The sequence below is a fragment of the Anopheles coluzzii genome, chromosome 3 (assembly GCF_943734685.1).
Source record: "Anopheles coluzzii chromosome 3, AcolN3, whole genome shotgun sequence".
NCBI lineage: Eukaryota > Metazoa > Arthropoda > Insecta > Diptera > Culicidae > Anopheles > Anopheles coluzzii.
Genome location: NC_064671.1, coordinates 20355776 through 20372425, shown reverse-complemented (window position 1 = coordinate 20372425; position 16650 = coordinate 20355776). Strand labels below are relative to the sequence as shown.

The 16650-nt window shown below is 44.6% G+C and overlaps 1 protein-coding gene and 1 long non-coding RNA gene across 4 annotated transcripts in view; both read left to right on the top strand.

Annotated features, from left to right (window-relative positions):
* Positions 1-15260, top strand: part of LOC125907429 (uncharacterized) — an 89852-nt gene extending 74592 nt beyond the window's left edge. For both annotated transcript variants that reach the window (XR_007452633.1, XR_007452632.1), the window contains exon 2: positions 13987-15260. This is a non-coding gene — a long non-coding RNA (uncharacterized LOC125907429). The remainder of the gene's footprint in view (positions 1-13986) is intronic.
* LOC120959969 (uncharacterized) overlaps positions 1-15260 on the top strand; it is a 70694-nt gene extending 55434 nt beyond the window's left edge. Inside the window, exons 2-6 of one of the 2 annotated variants that reach the window (XM_049609414.1) lie at positions 11021-11119; positions 11209-11407; positions 11483-11661; positions 11767-11923; positions 12516-15260. In XM_049609414.1, the coding sequence (XP_049465371.1) occupies positions 11021-11119; positions 11209-11407; positions 11483-11661; positions 11767-11923; positions 12516-13462 (1581 nt within the window). In that variant the 3' untranslated portion in view covers positions 13463-15260. Of the gene's footprint in view, positions 1-11020; positions 11120-11208; positions 11408-11482; positions 11662-11757; positions 11924-12515 lie in introns of both variants that reach the window. The other variant, XM_049609413.1, reaches the window with a different exon arrangement.
* Positions 15261-16650: the final 1390 nt, after the last annotated feature.

Genomic DNA, 16650 nt, shown 5'->3' with positions numbered 1-16650 from the left:
ACCATCCAAAGCGCCCAAGAACACATAAAAATAACTCATGTACTGGGATGTTACTTAACCATCCGCAACACCCCATTAGTGGTGACTAATTTTCCCAACCCAAGAGTCTATAATTTTAAAAGATAACCTTCCGAGCTCCCCCCCCCCTCCACCCCCTTTCGAAAAAGTTCCAACCAGTGCCCGCGATGCAAGCGTATTAAAACATTACGTTCAACATGGTGTATCGAAGCGCGCGAAATGATGCTTCTTACCATCGTTGTAATCTTCTCTCGCCGAGAACGTCTGCCGCCATGTTTCGCTTTCGCTGCACTGCACAACTTCTACACCTCGCCACATCCTGACAGCCCCCGTAACGCGACCGAACTGCTGCAACAAACCTCCCCCAAACCGTTGCCGGGGGAAAAAACGGAACCGAGCGCGCCCCGCCAAAAAGCAACATTATTTCTCGATTACGTTTCATTGACAACCGGGCGATGGCATCGGTTCCGTTACGAGTCGCGGCACCGGGCCCGGGGACCCATTGCCACCGCGATGGGGACGAGTCGTATACAACATATTATGCTTGCCCTTGCTTGCTGCGCTCTAGCGGCACCCACCGCTGCCAGACGGCAGCAGTTTGATGTCATGTTTCCTTTAATGTTATGACCCCACAACAAACATCGAGCGAACACGGGGCGTATGCGAGAGTGCGCTCGTGTTTTACGCAGGAAAGACCCATCAGCTTGACGGCGGATGGGTTGCCACGGGGAATACACCGCGACGGTCTCTAGGCAGCATGTCATGAGCGCATTATGAGCAAGGAGGAAAGCGACACCGTCGGTGCTTTCCGACCGTATGTTCCGCTTGGCACCCAAACAAACTACTTGAAGTGTGCGTGTGTGTGTGTGTGTGTGTACTGGTAACGGAGGAAAAACTGGCACACGAGACAGCAAGAACCAGCAGCAGCAGCAAGTCGAGAATTTTTACGACAACACACTCCCGGCCAAAGGAGATAAGTTAACAAAATGGTATCTTTATCGTTCGAGCTCGACTCGAAACTTGCACAGCAGCCCGGTGGTGTTGCTTCCTGACGCCATCGACACAAAACGACACGGTCATGACACGATGCATGCTCACGTAACGCATAACGCTAACGCTAACCAACCGTTTGGAACAGCACTTTTTGGAAGAGTCAGACCCTGGAAAAGGAGGAAAAGGAGCATCCAAAAATCAGTCGACATGCTTTAATGTGTCCCACGTGGCAATGCAAGTAAATTACAGAGACTCATTCACGAGCTCTCTCTTTCGCTCACACACACACACTCGCTATCCAGCTGTTGTGTGGCAGCTTTATGAGACATCTTCCTTGACGACTCCCTTGCTATGTTTACCCATCATAGTACGCCGAGGACTTGCTTTCCATCTCGTAATGGGGAGGAGGGGTCAGCTTACCAACGGCAGCGGTGTGCTTTGTGTTATCTCTTTTGTATCACTGCTTTACGCCATTTCCACTTCCGAGACGGGGTGGCACGCCAGGAGAGCGAGTCACATCCTGTGCCTGTGTGATCTGTGCCGCTTATTTTTATCGCGGTCACGCGGATCCCATTTTCGACTCCCCCCGGGAGAAGGGGATACATCGAACCGATACACAAGTAGGATAACCATAACCCCACTTATCCTCGCGCCGCGCCGTACCATAATTGCGTAAATCGATTAGGATTACTGCCACTTGGCTGCGGAGCGACAAACGCGCGCACCACACCATCCAACCAACCAACCATCGACCGAAGTGATTGATTGATTTATAGCTCTGTCGCACTGGCGCTTATCTGCCCGCGCCCGGTGTCTTTTACCCTGTGGTGGTAGTGGTGTCGGTGATGGGGCTCTGTGGCGTGGAGGAATCTATTAAACTGCAGCCCGAGAGATAGGGGTTTTATCTGCCATCTCCTGGGAAAGTCAAATAACTTGCGTGTTCGGCAAGACGGTGTTCACACGCGCATAAACACACACATACACACGGGCGCGCACAATAGCTCCCGCGATGGGTTGCGCGCTAATTGATACACAAGACATTCCGATCGGACACAATACCGATGAGGATACAAATCGTCGTCAATTAGAATCGATTCCGATTCAGACAAATTGATGACGGGTGGTAGTGGTTTTTACATAAAATAAATTAATTATACCTGGAACAGTGTTCGTATCTTTCATTATCTGATATGAAAATTATCTGATATGAAATTGATTACGTTTAAAGTTGCTTAAATTGAAATAATGTAGACAAATTTTGAAAGAACATTCAAAATCTTTGCATGGAAATATTTTCTTTTTGAGGCATTAAGCGGTCAACGAGTAACCGGTTCGGGTTTTATAACGAATGTTATATCTTTGTTTTAAACCAATCAGTTTTGTGTGAAGCTTTTAATGTAATTTTAAATTAAAGTACAGTAACTGTATCAGTCCATATGTAGGACTTGACTATCCTGATATGGGGGGGGGGGGGGGGTAATCCAAAAAGTCATTGCAAGCCAACCCCATAAGTGGTACAGAGGCAGGCCTTGACCGACAACGGTTGTTGAGCCAAAAAGAAGAAGAAGAACTGTATCAGTGTTGGGAAAAGTAACTATAAACGTGAATTTAGGCATAAAAACGTAGCAAAAAAATATAAAACACATTTTTGAAATGAAAATATGCTCATTCATTCATATCCTTCATATACAAAGTTTCACGTCATTTCCTTGTATATTTTTTACAATATCAATTTTCTAATTATAAGAACCAGAACAGTAACCCAATGAAAGTGTGGTTTTCATTAAAAAAAATGTATGGTGGCAGAATTTATTCTAATTCAGCGTTGATGAGCAGTTTTTGTGAAACTGCTTTACTCAATACAGTTACAGTTACCATTAAATTTTACTCTTTTCATAGTTCTTGCCTTCGACATCTTGCCTTCTCATTGTCAGCTACTATATGAACCATTGAAATTTGTTTGCCTTGGCCGACATTAGCATCTCATTGGCTTGGCTGTATATTACTAATCAGTAGCATAGTTAGTTCTGCAAATGAGGGCTTGATCCATGCGAGATTTGAGCCCATGATGGGCATGTGTCAAGCCGTACCAGATGAGTTGAGCAAACGTAAAAAATCAGTGCAAAAAAATCAACGCAGAACATAACAGAACATTTGTTTGAAACAATTTAAATAAAAAAAATACAAACAAAGAAACATGCCATAAAATATGCCAAGCATCAGCAGGATGATTTCACATCAACCATAGTTTTTTTTTTTTACAATTTATAATTCACACTAATGCTCTCTTTCTCTCCTACACTGCCATACACTGGTTTAAATAGCGGAGTAAAAGCGATCAGAACGGTACAAATCGACCACTTTGCGGCATAATTCACTGCAAATGATTCGAATCAGATCGTTCAACACTCGCTGTGCCGTTTTGGTGATATTTGTGTGATGTATTACTCGCTTGCCACCGTGTACAAACCATTATTCCAAAAATTCCCACCCCTTTGTGAGGTTCACACTCGGCAATCATTCGCAACAAATCACATTTATCAGCGTGAGCCATCAGGGCAGCGCCAAAAAGAAATGGAGGGAGGAGGGACCAAACTGAACCTGAATCACTATCACAAACTAGCAAATGCAATGAAATTCCCATGCACCTATCCGGAAAGACTCCCCCCTCACACGGCTTTCCGGTCCATTGAAGAAAAAAAAACAATAAAAACAAACAACATCACTTTATTTCCGTGCCACTACTCCACGGGGAGTGTGTGCACCGCGCGGCCGTACCGAAACTGCATCAAAAACCCCGCGCAGCAAATAGGCACAAATTAGAAAGCTTTAGCCCACACGGCCCACAGAGCGAAGCAATGCCAACGGCAACGGACGAGCCGAAATAACCGAATGCATCATCACATTATTTGGCCAGCAGCGGCAATTATTTATTCTATTTCAATTGCGCCCGGTCACGGCCTCGGGTGCTCGCTGCATTTTATTATGCGTCCTCTCCCTCTCTCGGCTTCCCCTCCTTTTCCCACCCAACCACACACACACTGGCCTCAAAATGGCCTTGGGGGTGGAGACCGATACCGGAAACGGGCTTGGTCGGTGTGAATGTTTATCGTTTCGTGTGCCCTTGCCCTTTGCCTGCCCGTGTGCACCAACCACCGTCGTGCTGCATTTTGAAGCTGTCAAAACGTGGTACAGCACCACAGCAACGCAAGCCCCTTTTAATTCCCACCACCGAGCATTACCCGGCCTTCATTGAGCATTAGGTTTTTCCGGTGGATCTAGTTTTCCGGCGAGCGTGCGCCTTTTTTTTGCACTCCTGTCCTACCATCATGTGGTCGGGTGTTTGTGTTTGAGCCTTTCAGCAGATAGCTCATACCCAGCAGCGCAATGGAAGCAAAAAGGATAAACCAGCTGCCACTTCTCCCGTCACGCTTGTTGGTATTTGGCTGTGGTTTTCCGGCTTTATAAAATGTAAAATATACGCCACACCTTTCCATCCGGGAGTGGTTGAGGGGAGGGGGGGCAATGTGCGCAAGGCTTGTCTACTCTCTCTTTCTGTCCTGTCTGTTCGTGTGATGAGCATGCTAAACATGTTTGATATAAATTGTCCTACTTTTTTTCGTTGCTCGCCCCTGGGCCCGCTAGGGCCAAACGTTTCAATAACGAGTACAATTGAAACCCAATCGTACCCAGGAGGCCGGAAGTTTCATTGCGGTTGTAATCGCGCGCGCTATGCTGCAGAATAGTTCTGTGTAAGTGAGCGATAGTGAAAACCACTTCCTGGCTGTCCAATATTGATCTATCGTTTGGGCATTGGATGGGACAGGTTCAATCACTGTCCGGCATGTTTCCTGTTTTGGCTTCGTGATTACAGTATTTTCCGCAAATGTAATGCAAGTTTATTTATCGACTTTTACAACAATAAATTATGAAGAAGAGACATAATATCATAATATGATCAATTTTCTACATCACAAAAAACCTTCTTAACCTTTGTCATTGACAGAACCACTAAACATTTCTCTTGGGAACTTCCAATGTTTTACCAAAAAAAGGCACGATTAATACATAGTTTTTTTTAATCGCCGATCAGCCGTGTCAATCACAATTCAACGTTGATCAGTCCTCATTTTCGCTCAAATATTTGTTTATCCTTTGTACAAGAAGAATTTTTTTAAATACTCAGGGACATATTACCTAGGCAATGCTACAGATAGGTGAATATAACGGATTATCAGAGGTGAATTCGACAATCTATAGGTGTCTAGCGTGGCCGATAGTTGGTGCTGTATTGAGTTTTATTCGTACTCGATTTTTCAATGCACTCTTGAGGTGTCGCTTCAAGTGTTCAGGTCAACACAGCCACAGATATTTAGTTCCAATCGAACCTAAACCACCAACGATGGGCGGAATATTTATTTTAAACGGTATGTCAAGCAGGTTCAATGGTGTGGTCACCGTTCCGTAAATCAATCTAAAGCAGACTTGAGTTAATCTTTGCAATTTGATTACAACGGTTGCTTGGGATAGTGCCATCATTTTGATCTTCTGCAGGCTCATCTGGCTAATAAAAGAACTCTCTGTTGGCTTCTCGATCCTTTAGAAGGCTTAATATAAAAGAAGATCACGAATCAATCATATCTACAAGAATCTGGATTAACTTGTAGACGATGATTTTAGAATTTACGTCAAATAACATATAAACAAAAGTCTTCAGGTACTCTGATAGGCCCTAGAAGTTTTCTATCCATAGTTTTTTTTAAGCACTTGATAATCATTCCAAGAATACAGTCTTTCACTGGAAATGGCATAATCAGATACTCGATACATAGTCGTCAAAATTAACGAAAAGAAAGGATGGCTTTAAACTCATCAGTTTAACGACAACGAAATAATGCACAACTTATCGTACCAAAACCCGCCAAAACTTTCAAAGCACTTTAAACGCTTTTAAATAAAAAATAATTAAAACAACTCCACAATGTATATCCTAATGAAGCTATACCATTAAAACGTAATTACACAGCACCTCGCTCAGGCAGACATTTCCGTCCATTGTATTTATCTAAGATGTAGATAATCGTTTCAGCTAATAATCTATGCTTATCGAAACGCCCCAGACTTCCCATCGCCAGGAAACACACGAAGCGTTGCTTTTAAAATGCCAACCACTAGCTAATTAATATATCATTCCCCGCATCCACCGCGGTTCACCCAAGTACGCCAAGTGAAGGAAGTTCCGAGTGGAGCAGAGCTAAGAACCTAATTTTTTCTGGAAGAGAAGAAACCTTCCTATCCTCAACCGTCGGTGAAGAAGCAACGCTGAAACCTTCCCTGAAACAAGCAACTGTCCACGAACGGCAGCGACTATTCGTGAAGCTAAAGCGGATGGTTATAGCTTTTATCGTTCACCATCGTACGCCAGCATGCCGCGGTATCAGTGACTTGACCGAAACCTCTGCAACACCATAGTTTCTTAACGATTTCGGCTCCATCTCGAGCTCGCTCCCCTCCCGGCACAACCTCTCCTCCCTTCTTTTTTCGCGAACGCAAACAATCCTGTTGCAGGGCGTGCTGCTTCACCGTAGCCCGGCGGCGGGATCGTTCCGCCTGACTGAAACCTTTGCGCCAGCTTTATCTCAGACTGGTGGGTTTTTATTTGTCCTGACCCCCGGGGCTACACGTTCGCCCGCAGGGCTACCTCCACTTGTTGCTAGGCCGGTCGGGCCAACCAACAAGGTCTTCACGATTTACTGCACACACACACACACATCGGGAGCACGGCACTCAAACGATCTGCGTCCGGTTGCATTAGAGCGTTGTGACACGGGAGCGCGCTCATAGCACATAAAACAACACACATCGTAGACCGTCCCCACGACCCGGAGCCACTCCGGAGCACTTGTTGCCGCGGTCTTGTGCTTGCAAAAAAGGACACCATTCCCCTCCTCTCCATATATTGTGGTACGCAAGTGGACTCCCTTCGGCGATGTTAAAAGGCTGCAGAAAACGGCACACGCCGAATCGGACAGCCACCAGCCAGCTGTTCGTGGTGAGCTTCGTTTGCTAAATAGGTTGTGCCGGCGGCCGGATTTGGAGGCCGGAATAACGACCGGAAACAATAACACCGGCAACACCACACAGTGTGTTCGGCAACAACTGTAAGGAAGTTCGCTTCTCAAAAAAGGGGAGTAGGGAAATTAATGTGCTTTTTTCATCGAAACTATCTGGCTGTGCGAAGGAACAGAAGACGACTTCGAAGAAACGGTGGAAAACCGGGAACGGTAAAGGCAAGAAAAGAAGATTTATGCACTCCAGGCCAATAAAAGAGCTAATTTCGAAGCGTACATGCCGCAAGCCATTAAGAGGTTAACATAAAGGAAAGGTTGTTAATATACTGAAGATTCAAAAAGTTTGAGAGTGTCTACGTAAGACACGTTCCATTTTTAAATTATAATGCTTGCGGTATCTTGGTCGAAATTATTCATCGATTTTTTTAAATTTTAACTGTCAGTAGCGCATTTTCACGTATTTACAAAATCTTATCTGACCATCTGGCCAACAGCTTGATGACTCTACTATGGATCAACCATTTTCATGATCATATAATGGCTTCAGGCTGGGGCTCGTCGCTTATTGATATCAGCAAGAATTGCAAATCGAACAAAAATTAATTAGATTACTAAAACAACTATTTTGACTATTGAATAATACGAAAATCATTTAATGCTCTAAATTAATCAAACTGTAACGTCGATTACGTGTGATGCATTAGTTATAAAGTATTTATAAGCTCCTTTAGGTCCTAAAGCAAAGAATCTTAATATCTACTGATATGTACTTACATACGTCATTAATAACAGTATCAAAAGGACATTGAGGGCATTTCTTTTACTAGCCTAATTATTTTATTCCTTGTAGAATAAATTTAATGACATATTTTTCCACTAAAACTATTCTAGCTTGATTCAGCTTGTCTCTCACTGAATTAGGTACACTCCAGCAATTTCAATTAGCAGGTCATTCACCCGGAGACCCGGGTATCAGCCATAATATCATTAAATTACTTGCCCAATATTTATAGCAGTAGCCCCCTGCTTGGTCGCTTAGCCTGAAATCCAAATCTCAAATTGCGTCCGAATACGACTGAACTGGATTTGCGTTTGCTCGGGTCCGCACGCCCCCATCACAATTGTCAGGCAAAAGTAATCAGCTGCTCGCCAGGCCCAATCGCCACACAGTTTTCTCTAATCATACCGTTGTGCCAAAAAGCATTTCCATTCCTTCGTTCACACCCAATGTCGGGTGAACGTACGGAAGCAACAATGGGTCAGGAATCAGGAGGGAAAAACTGTTAGCCTGTTCGCTTCTGTGCGCTCTCGTCCAGTGTGTTGTGTTAAGCGTCCAGCACAAGGAACTGTCCGACACAACACGACAGTACCGCGACGGTATGTAACACGCGACACAACAGAACCATTTGCCATTCGCTTTTCCACCGTCCAGAAGCCATCCAAAAGCTTGCCAACGGTTCTGCTTTTGCCTGCAACCCGCAACCTGATACAATGTCCGAGGTTGGCGAGCTAGCGCGACGGACGGAGTTGAAAATTCCGAAAGCGACCGAAATATTGCTCGCCAACGGCTGAGGCCGCCCATTCCCGCGGCTACGAAACGTAATATGCATAATTTTAGCTGACGTTTACGTTTATCGTCATTATTACAAACGATTACGGTTATTAGCTTACGCCTTTCGCTGGCAATAGTAGCGGTAGTGAAGGCCGTCCCGTCGCATTTCCCGATTAGGCCACGGACAAGCCCCGGTTGGCCTGGTGGGTCTGGTTGTAATCCAGCATCTCCATATCGCGCACTGCTGGTCGTCTCTGGCACCAGTGTGTGACGAAACAGTTTCGTGCTCGTATGTGTTGCCCTCCTCCCCCTGCTGGTAGCTGAGATGAAGCTTCCGGCGAGCACTAACAACCCATTTCTATCCTTCGGGGAGTACATGATGATGTGTAGAGCAGCACATTCTCGTCTCGCTGGCCAGCAACCACTACGACCGTTTTCGTTCCCTAGTACGATGGGTATCGCGTGGTTGACACTAGAAATTGGACCTTCCAGCTGGACGCGTACAGCGCTTCGAGAAGCTAAAGTGATTAGGAAGTAATTAAAATGCATGAACACATTCGTTATTTATGGATGTTTCGCCGGACGCTTCATTTCCAAGGGCAGACGGTACTTCGAGTAATTTGAACTGTGAGGTTAAATTGAATAAAAAATCCGCTTTAAAGCTTCTCTCGTTAGAAAAACTTTTATACGAATTGTTACATTATACATTCATAAGGTCAACTATTAATCTGCAAAAAGAAACCTTTTGTCAATTAAAGTTCTTCTTTATGCTGAGAAGAGTTACTTAACACTGCTCGTCTGAAAACATTCCAATACAGTCATCATTAGCAGACAATCAAGGAAGAATGCTTTTTCAAGCTAATTCTATAATTTTGAAACCATTCCATTGACATTTTTAGCCTATTTTACGCTTTAATGGACCCGTACAGGAAAGACTCAGGACTCAAATCACATAAAGTAAAGTTTCATTTGAGGATTTCAAGAATTTTTCTACGTGGTAATAACAGATTTAGTCCAACAAACGCTTATTATCATTTTGCATACGTCTTGGGCATTGATCGTTTCACCTGAATTAGAGTTGGAAACTGGTTGAATTGGTTCAATGTGTCCCCAAAACATTGACTCTAGGACCAAACTGTTTAAATCACGTAAAATATCAATAACATGCACGAATGGTCATTAGCTATGGGAGGGTGACAAAATGAAAAAGAGTACTCAAACGCAACCACCCTACACACCACAATTAAGCCCCATTTGCTCCCTGAGCCAGCACACTGAGGTAAGTAACTGGCGTGTAAATCACGATTAAAGCGATTGGGAAACCAACCTGCCGCCATCAATTCGCAAACGATAAATCCGTCAATAGGAAAAACTTTACCCATTCGTTATGCTAACGTGCGCGCACCGGCTACTCGCAAACAATGCTACACTGATATGTACCAACACTTTGCAAAATCACCAGAGAATTACAGTACAGTGGAACACACTACAGTGAAATACACGCACCAGCACACTAACCACACGGCAAGGCACGGAAAGGACAACCAGGCAAGCGACCAGGGGGTAGTAGCACGAATGACAACCGCAACACGGGACAGGGGTAGAGGTTGTCTTCTGCATCTCAGGCAGACTCTCTGTGGCATGCTTCCGTAGTGTGCTGAACGTTTATAGTTCGTAGTTGGTAGTTGGTAATGTTGTGCTGTCATGCCTGTTTGCTTCCAAAAGCTCTGTAGTGTCGTGTGCTGTATTATGCTAGCAATTATTTTCTTCACAAAAAAAAATGCAACTAACTGTTCAAGTAACTAATGTTTAAGTAAAAACACTCGCCATTACTGTGTCGCCTGTGTGTGTGTGGGCCACGCCAAAACGCGCACAAAACTTCTTTCTGCACTCTCTATCTTCCACCATTCTAGGTAAGCTACTTATCCTCAATTTCCTTAACACCCCACCCCGACAAACGATCCGAAACGGTACACGATCATGATCGATCGTGATTGTAAAGAGGACAAAATGTAGTTCAGAGACACGTACTGCTGAAAAATAAACACAATTTGCAACAAAGAATGAATGAATACTACCAGCGTGTAAAAATAAAAAATAAACGCCAACAGTGTATTCAGAAATGTACAAAACAATTGCTAACAAACCAGTATGCTGCTACGACTTGCAACGAACGATTATGACCTTTCACAAAAAAATGAAAAGGAAACCAAACCAACAATATAAGATGTATCTTTACTTCCTCCTTGAAAAAATCCCTTCAACTTCCCCAAACAATCTACCCCCTTAAATGCTCCCACACGTTTACACTGTTCTAATGTGAGCTTTACCCTTTCTGTTCTGTATTCTTCGCCCAACTCGTACCGTACCAAACCGTGTGCCGCAGTGTGCCCAAGGTCGTGCAGCATGGTTAGAAAGAGGAAGACGTTGCAGCGTACAGGAAACACCCGCCTCCTGCCATCGACGATGGGTCAAACGGAATCGAGTAAGTGAGCGCCGGGGCCAGCAGGTTGTCCACAAATCACACAGCACCATATAACCCGTTTTTTACACCCATTTTTTGCCGCCTTCCAGATACAAGACTCATCGTTAGGTGGCTCCTCGGACGATGAAGACCTACTCGGCGTACTCAGAGGACCCAGTTCATTCGCCAATGCCTTCCTATACGTAGGTTTAGGTACCATAGCAATCGGTTTAGTGATAGCATTCGTCGGTACTGGCGAGAAAGGATTCAAAACGGTTGAACTAAGACTAATCGGGCCATCGTTAATTGGTTGGTTGGATTTACAATTTGCTTCAATACCTTTACAACTTTTTTTTGACCTCGTAATTCGACCTTCTCTTTCAGGTCTCGGCTTATTATGTTGTACATTACGTATCCTGTTTTGTATATGCCCATCCCATTGTATATCATCTAGTCGTAGAGCGCGAGATAAGAAAAACGCCAAGATAGACGCAGATCATAGAACTTCCCTGTTACGAGGCGACAGTAAACGAGTATCGATAGCACGCGGACCTCACATACCGGTAGGGAAGAAGTGAACCATCCACCAAGAAGCCTATAATTGAATCTAATTTGGGGTTTTTTCTTCACCATTTTTTTATAATTCCATTTTAAACCAGACTAAACAGCCTCAGATATATCCTAAATCTATCGTCAAAACCAAAACCTACGAAGGTGTGGAGGCACTGCGGCAGATCGCAACCACGTCGCTCTTTCTGCAGAATGAGCAAAAGGTGTCATCGAACCGAATCGTTCCTATTATCAAAGAACCGGAGAAGCTAGAAGGTAAGAACAATTGGATAATATTATTTTGGGGGTTTTTGGAGATCCGTTGGAAATTGGTGTAGTTGGCCAAACTCTGTATTTTAAGCTGTACTGATTTCGGACCAAAATCATTCACATCAATCATCAATCATCACTAAATCTCAAGCTATGTAAATCTTGATTGTGGTGATTCATACATCTTCTCAAGGATATTCAATTAATGTTCTGCGATTAATTTCAATGACTGACGAGTCTGAATTGATTTCCAATTTCCAGAACAAAGAATATAAACCTCATACATTCTCTGTGTCTTAAGATTTAGGATTTGCGAATAAATTTGATTCTTTGATTCATGAATCTTGAATTATTATTGTTATTCAGATACATACATTGCTTAGTTCTTGCAAAACTTGATTTTTTTTAATATCGTGATTAACGATATTAATTAAGTATTGGAAATCACAGTACTGTCGAGGCTCTAACTCAAGAATTTCTTGGTGGCATGCATGACTGAAAGAACATGATAGAACCTTATTCAAACTACATCCTTGCCAATCACACAAAATGTTATATACAATTGTACAATATCAACCGATTTGAACCCCTTCCACAGAACCACCTTTAGAGCTGAAGAAGCTAGAATCGCGCAAGGACGAGGCTGCGATCGTGAGCATATCGGATGGGGAGGACGATTCGCATCGAAAGCAGGCGGCCGCCCAGCACCATGCGTCCGACACGCAGGTGATAGATCTGACCGGCGAAGACCAAGACGACGAGCAGTCCCACTCGCCGAGCAGTGGCACGAGCCACCAGCGCAAGGACAGCAAACTGCGTCGCCAGCGCACCTCCGTGCATCAGCAGAAGCCGGCCCGAGAGCTGCAGAGCTCGGCGTACGGCGGGGCAGCCGGCCACAACACGGCGCCCAGCGAACCGTCGAGCCTGCTGATGGAAACGTCTCTTATGATCATCGGTCCAACGCCGCTGAGCTCCCCGACGAAGGCGGCGAACGCAACCCCACCGACCCGGACGCCCGGCGGTACGCTCACCGTTCCTACCCTGTCCGCGAACGGGTCCGCCGTGCACGGTGCGGGGCAGTCGGGCAACAAAACCGCCACGAGCAGCACCACGCCCTGCAATCTGCTAACGCTTCCAGCCGCCGCCGCAGCCGCCACCGCCAGCTCAACGGCCGGCAGTGCCGGCGGGCCGACGGTCAGTTTCGCCGGCAGCACGCTACTGCCGGGTCAGCTTTCGCCACTGCCATCGACGTCGTACCTGCCGTCGTCGTCGGTAGCCGGCGGTTACCGATCGTCATCCACTTCCTCGCCGCTGCCCGGCTTCATGCCGTCGTCCGTTTCGCCCCACTACCACAGCAACAGCAGCAGCAGCAGCAGCAACTACATCTACTCGCCACCGCCTTTCACGCAGCACGCGGAGCCGACCGCGCACGGAACCAATACGATCACGACGGCGGCTTCCACCACGCTGCTGCACGCGCCATCGGTCAGCTCCAACAAAACCGAACCGGAGCTAGTGTTAAGTCCAGCGAAGTTAGGACAGTAGAGCACGATGCAGAGGTGAAGAAGGAAAACCCCCGCCACCCCCATTCACGCCCCGTGTCTCGCTGCTAGCGTATGTAGTAGAACCACTCATTTCCCCCCTTTTTCCTTGCCTGCTATATAGACTTATATACAACAAACACCCCAGTAGAGAGGAAGAGAATCGAAAGCCTGCGCGTGAGTATGGCGGAGCACAGGTTTGATTACAGGAAGAAGAAACAATGATACCGATAAGAGCACACGATAGACGATGCTATCGGCAAACATCAAAGGCTACCGCCACCCGCTAAGAAGAAAATCCAACAAAAAACCCTCTCGATCGCGCAGACATGAGGCGGCCGCGGCGACAGGAGCAAACCACAAACCGCAGGCAAAATAGCTACTTTTCCTTGCATTGAGAGCAGAGCAGAGGCTGCTCGGTGATGTGTCTATTGATTTATCGCTTTGATAGCTTTTGAAGTATTCTTCATACCGTCATGGCTTGTTGCTATGGAAATCATAATAATTAAAGTATTTAAACAACAACAGAAAAAAAAGAAACATGTCTAGTGTCTAGCTCTACATATCGCCATCGGATTGTGTAAAAAAAAAAACAAACAAACAAACCAAACAACAATGTATTGAACAAGTATATATATTTTTAACGTGTATAAATTGAGCAACTTCTCATGGCAGCCTTCTGAATAAACAAAATACACACACACACACACACACACACACAAACATATACACACACTCACAAAGTCGGAGTTACTTTAGCGTGGAACAAGAGGGCATCCTGCAGATTGTGTGCCAGCGTAACGCTACTTATCAGATTGGTGTAAAAATTGGGGAGAAACCACAATCACACACAGACACTCCTACCGAACACCAAGCCCAAGGTTAATTGGAGAGCACAAAAACTGCATATACACACATAAACACAAGCTTGCCATCGAGAGATTGAATTGATTAAAAAACCAAACAGTAACGAGGTACTTCCAGGAGCTAATTTTGAGCGAGCCAATTTACTTGGTTCTGGTTCGATGATGTGGTGCTTCTAGTGGGCTAGCTAGGCAGGCAACCCCACCTGCAGACTAGCATTTCAGTTGCCAACATGATCTGGTATTAAAGAATTATTTTACATTCTTTCAAACGCTCAAATGCCTTTCTTACTATCAACCCGTTCTGTCTCCCCTAAACCGAACGAAACCATCCCGCGCAAACCCTCGTAACCACTTCCACATTTGTTACGTGTCTAATTAGCGTGTAATCAACCAGAACTACAAACATAAATTAAAAAAAAAAAACCCCAAAGAATGTCATGTCTCAACATAAAATCAAAGACACAAACACTGTAGAGTGCCACGTGCCACGAGGCAGTAGAAGTTCAAACTAACGAACCTTTCTTAAACCCCGCTCTGCGCAAGCGCACGTCCCCGGTGCCCTCCTTCCACAGCCTTGTACATTATGTTCACACAGATGATTCTATAAACGAGTACCCGTTACGTTCTGATGCACAATAGGAGTTGATTATAAATTTGTTGACGCTACTTGAAAGGATTTTATGACAGCGATTTTTGGCCCTAGGCAACACAAAAATCAAAACGATAATAAACCTATTGCATTGTTAACTAAGTTTAGAACTTTTATTCAAATCATACAAATCAAGGGATGCAGTTAGAGGGAGAACCTAAGAAAAGGAAAAAAAAAACAAACGCTACTACCAAATCTATCGGTAGCAAATAATGCCGGACAAGTTGCAAATAGTCGCGAGATACACACTCAACACTATAGGATGAGGAGGAGAGCTATGAAGAAAAGATGGAGGTCTCCAAGATGGATGCGAATATGGGCCGCACAATGAATGCAATATTGAAATGAGTTGAACGCAGCCAGATTTATACAACTTTAAGTGACCGTTAGGGATGGGATACTCCAGCAAGACGCCATAAGCTAAATTGAAAAAAAAAACAAACACAAAAGCTAACATTTTTCTGTATAGATTTCAGCATCAGATTTCAGTCTCGAATAAATTAAATGCCTTTTAAGTGTGCGCATTTGGTTAAGTAAAATGTTCTGCCTGTTTCAACATTGTCAGCAAGTCATAGGCATATAAACATGCTGCAACAGCCGGAACGTAAAGTATAGTGCGATCGCTGAAAAGATCTCTCATAAGCGATAGCTTCCAAAAACATAAAGAAATAAAATCAAACTGAAGTAAATATTGGCGAAGCAGTAGCAGAAGCGGAGAGAACAGCTCTTGTTTCAGCTTATTTTGTGCAGATCGTGCTTTCATTGCGGTACGTTTCTATGATGAGTTACTTCTAGGTTATGCACCAAGTACATAAGCACCAGAAAAAGTGGCCCGTACACAGGATTTAGTTATTTAGCCGGGTAGAGCAAAACGATAGGAAACCAGTAAGCAAAGACACACCTGGTGGAAAAATCCAACTGATCATTTCAAATTACTGATAATGTCCATCAACAAACCAACATCCAAACCACTCCCCTTCGCGAGTTCGCCTTTTTACAACCAAAGCAGGCGACAATGAAGTACACCACAATAATTTTGTTGCTCCGCTATCTGTAAAAGCCTGCAGCAGAAGGGTGAAACCTAGACCAAACGGTGTGCAACGATAACAACTTAACGTGACACGCCAAAGCAAAAGGTATACTACAGCCAGGCGGCTAGATCTAGCAAAAGAATCATTAAAACACTCCACACACACCACAATAGTTGACGCGTCCCCCATCCCGTATTCGCGCTAATAGAATGGTGCTCCACAAAACCCCGAGGGCCCTGAGAATGCATCTCCTCCACAAACACGAAAGTCCAACACGCTTCAAAGAAAAGAAAGCAAGAAAAGTAAAACAAGCGCACACTAAGGGCTGGTTAACATGTAAGCATAATTTTTCACCAGTTAGCAAAAGAAGGAAGCTTGGGCAACTGTTGCTCGTGAGCAGTAGAAGAAAAATGAACAAAGAGAAACAGCACACAGCCACAGATGAAGGAGACGAATAAAATTGGCAAATAAATGCATCACAACCATGGCCATGGCATAGCGATGTAAAAGCTACTTGTACTACGCCGAACTGAAACTTAATCGATCGAAACAAAAGCAAGAAAGTATATTACACACTCACTGCAACAAATGCGATTAACCTTGTAAGTTTAGGCAAGCAACTGGATGATATGCGGCAATCTGAAAA